At 47.7% G+C, this 3269-nt stretch overlaps 1 protein-coding gene across 1 annotated transcript; it reads right to left on the bottom strand.

Annotated features, from left to right (window-relative positions):
• Positions 1-701: 701 nt before the first annotated feature.
• ATP5IF1 (ATP synthase inhibitory factor subunit 1) lies at positions 702-2785 on the bottom strand. Its single transcript, XM_006196867.3, has 3 exons — positions 2621-2785; positions 2435-2526; positions 702-972 (listed from the first exon to the last, which is right to left on the bottom strand). Exons 1-3 carry the CDS (start codon positions 2705-2707, stop codon positions 825-827), a joined length of 327 nt encoding a protein of 108 aa, XP_006196929.1. The 5' UTR covers positions 2708-2785; the 3' UTR covers positions 702-824.
• Between the last annotated feature and the right edge of the window lie 484 nt (positions 2786-3269).

A 3269-nucleotide genomic window follows, 5' to 3' on the forward strand; every position in this document is an offset into this window, starting at 1 on the left:
CACCATTCTGGGGCAAAAGATCTACTGAACTGGTGAACTGAAAATGTCTTTCCAATGGCCCAAATGTCACTTGAAGGTTTTTTTTGTCTAGAGGAGTTACACCACTAGTTTGTACAATAACTTGAGTTAAACAAGACCTTAAAACCTAATTTGACTTAAGAGCATACTTGGTGAGGTAAAATATAACCTAAGAAATATTTCTGATTCTGTGCTAAGACTTGATTAGGGGTCAAAACACCTGGACTCCAACTCTCAAATCCCACATACTCAGTGACCACAGGCAACGCGATTTCTAATTTCAGCCCTCTCAACCTGCATAAGGATAATTAGAACAAGGACAACTAGTTCATATGAAGAGTTCTCCAATCCATTTTATAAATGCAAAATGGTGTTATTACTGATGGTGTCTTGTATTACACATTTTTCAGCAATCATTCTTCTGCTTTCTAGGCTGCTCTTGACCTTACACTTTGGACTGGGGTTTATGCTTTAAGCTTTCTCTGAACACCTCTTGACTCGTGTCAGCAGATAAGGTAAGGGGCCTTTCATTCCCCATGTCAACCCTCCCCCGCCTTGTTGCATAGTACTTGTCACACTGTGCTTTGTCTCCAAGTTTCCTACTCCAGGTACCCTGTCTGATTCATTTTAGCAGTCCAGTACTGTCCCCCTACCCCTCTTCAGATAAAAGGTATCAGACACAGTTCATTGATGACAATTTATTGTAATTTGTTGGCAGCACACAGATCGATATTAATTAAACCAGAACTATGTCTACATAGAAGTGGGCAATAATAGGTAGCCATTCTATGGGGAACTGTGTGCACTTAATCATCATCATGTTGTTTTAGTTTCTTGATTGCTTGCTTGTGCCGCTCAATTTCTTTCTGCAGGTGCTCAATCTCCTGATGATGATGAGAGATCTCATTTTCATGGTGTTTCTTCAAGGCTGCCAGTTGTTCTCTAGTTCGAGCTCTAGAAGGACACAGTGTCTCTGGGTTTAATCCTAATCCTTTACCCCAAAGAGTTCTCTAAGCATAACCTGAAATACCTAAGGCAAAGAACAGGAGTCCCAGTCCAATGGGAGTCTTGCTGGTCACCCTCTTCTACCCTCTCAAGCCCCGCTATGAAAAAACACTCCATCTTAAGATGTATAATTTTTAGGAGATGATCAAAGTGATTCCATTTTCCTGGCACTAGTGCCTGAAATTCCATCACTAATGAGCTATTCCTTTCAGATTCCTCTTTAAGTAGAAAGCTCCAGAGTGTGACTAAGACCCTAATAAGGGGACTTATTAGAACAACTCAGAAACTAGAATCCCTTTTGGGGGGAATAAAGAGCAAAAATAGAAGGGCGGGGGGGAGGGGCAGCATAACAAAGGGGATAGTTAAAGGACACGTATATGTACCCTGTCCCAGTTTCTCTAAGGCTTCTTTGCCTGAGAAATGCAAGGCCTACTGTAAAGGTCAAAATGAAGGGGGGAAAAAAGATAGGGTCTCTTACAGTACTTGGCAGTCCAGTTTAGGTCTCAATAAGAGATGATTAAAATGTTGGTTCGGCAACATATGGGCCTCAGTTCTCCTTATCAGTAAAATGTAGGAGGCCAATTAGATGGTCTCTAAGGCTTGTACCTTGTCTCTCTGTTATGGTAGGTGCCATGGTGATAATTCTTAAGAGTGAGCAAGAGAGGGTGGAAGTGAAAAGATAACCCAAGGAGAAGCAGAAGCAAGATTAGTTCCAAGCTGCTCCCCACTGTGGACAGAAGTCAGTGTAAGATTACTCAGGGTTTGCCCAGCCCACTCCATACTCCTAAATGCTAGAGAAATCTATCCAGCCCAGAAGCTGAACTGGGCTGGGCGGGGCAGGCCAAATGTCTCCAAGAAGCAGGGGAGAGGGGGGTTCCAAACATGAGCAGCTGCCACCAGCTCCTAGACCCCCTTGCACAGGCGAGTTGGGGAGACGTGGGGGTCTTGAGACGGGCTTAAGAGTTAGGGGATCCATCCATGTGGAGTTAGCAAAACTAAAGTCTAGGGTGATGGCTGGGTGAGGGCCGAGGGAATCAGGCTCAGAGGGTCTGCAAGTATTGGAACCGTCGGATCTAGGTACTCTGGGAGGAATCTGGGGGGCTTTTCGCATGACGCTGAGAGAATTCCACGAGTGGGGATGGTAAATGATTGAGGAAGAGTTGAGCCCTGGTTTGCAAGTTCTGGAGACCTGCAGGTGGAAACGGTTTGGGGGCTTTGGAACGATTAGGCAGGGCACTGGGAGCGCCCTATAAGTGGCAACAATTGGGCCCTTAAGCATTAGGTGTAATGGGTTCTGTTGGGGTTGGGGCGCCCCAGGACACCAGGGAGGGATGGGTGGGGTGATTGGCACTTTAAGGATTAGAAGGTTGTGAGAGATCCAGAGCTAGGATGGGGGTCCCGTGGGCCTCACCGGAAATATCGCTCCTCTTCAGCCTGCTCTCTTTTTCCAAAGGCCCCACCGGCGTCCCGGACAGCACCCTCGCTGGGGCGGACACTATCTGGCTGCGGAGACAAGACGAGGGCATTGTTTAAAGGGCGGAGGGGGAGACCGGATCCGCGCTCAGGGTTGGGACAACGGGCGATGCCGCCGGCGTACCCGATCCGAGCTGAAGCCTCGGCCTTGCATGGCCCAGACGCTCCACACGCCGAACCGCGTCCTCACCGCCAATGCCGTGGTTGCCATCGCTGTCAGTGAAGCACCTCTCCAGTGACCGGACGTGCTGCTCCTCCGTAGGCGCTAGAAGCGCCGCTGTCTAAACAGCCAATCGTTTCGCTGGAGAGGCGGGATGACCCTAGAAATAGCGAATCATAAGAAGGGGAGGCGGGGTTCCTGTAGTTCTCAGCGAATCCTGAGCGAGAGACGAACCTATTCTTAGCCAATCCCTAGCAAGGGCTCCAGGGTCAAAGGACTGGAGAAAAATAATGGAGGATAGTGGGGAAAAGCTGGAGCTGAGGGGCCGAAGCCGAGGTTCGGCTCTCGGCTGTATCAGAATTAGGTGCGGCGTCCACCCCTACCTCAGATTTCAATCCTAAGGTTATTATTAAACCCCCAAAGGAAGCTTTCCCTTTCCTGGACTACTAATGTCAATAAAATGGGCAATATGGGGGTTGGGGACGGCTATGTCCAGGATACGCTGACTTAGTCATTTATAGCTGGGAGAAAAAAAATTTTTTTTAACATATATGCATATGATCAATGTTCTTTTGTTGCATTGACATTTCAGTCTCAAGTCTCAGCTTAAACA

This window comes from Vicugna pacos, chromosome 13 (genome assembly GCF_048564905.1).
Source record: "Vicugna pacos chromosome 13, VicPac4, whole genome shotgun sequence".
NCBI lineage: Eukaryota > Metazoa > Chordata > Mammalia > Artiodactyla > Camelidae > Vicugna > Vicugna pacos.

Bases quoted from the DNA above. Each gene is read 5' to 3' on its own strand.
- ATP5IF1 (XM_006196867.3), bottom strand. From the start codon at position 2,707: ATGGCAACCACGGCATTGGCGGTGAGGACGCGGTTCGGCGTGTGGAGC. The intron at 2,527-2,620 runs GTACGCCGGCGG...TTGTCTCCGCAG, and splicing joins GAGGCTTCAGCTCGGATCGG to CCAGATAGTGTCCGCCCCAG. The intron at 973-2,434 runs GTGAGGCCCACG...GTGTCCTTCTAG, and splicing joins GAAGAGGAGCGATATTTCCG to AGCTCGAACTAGAGAACAAC.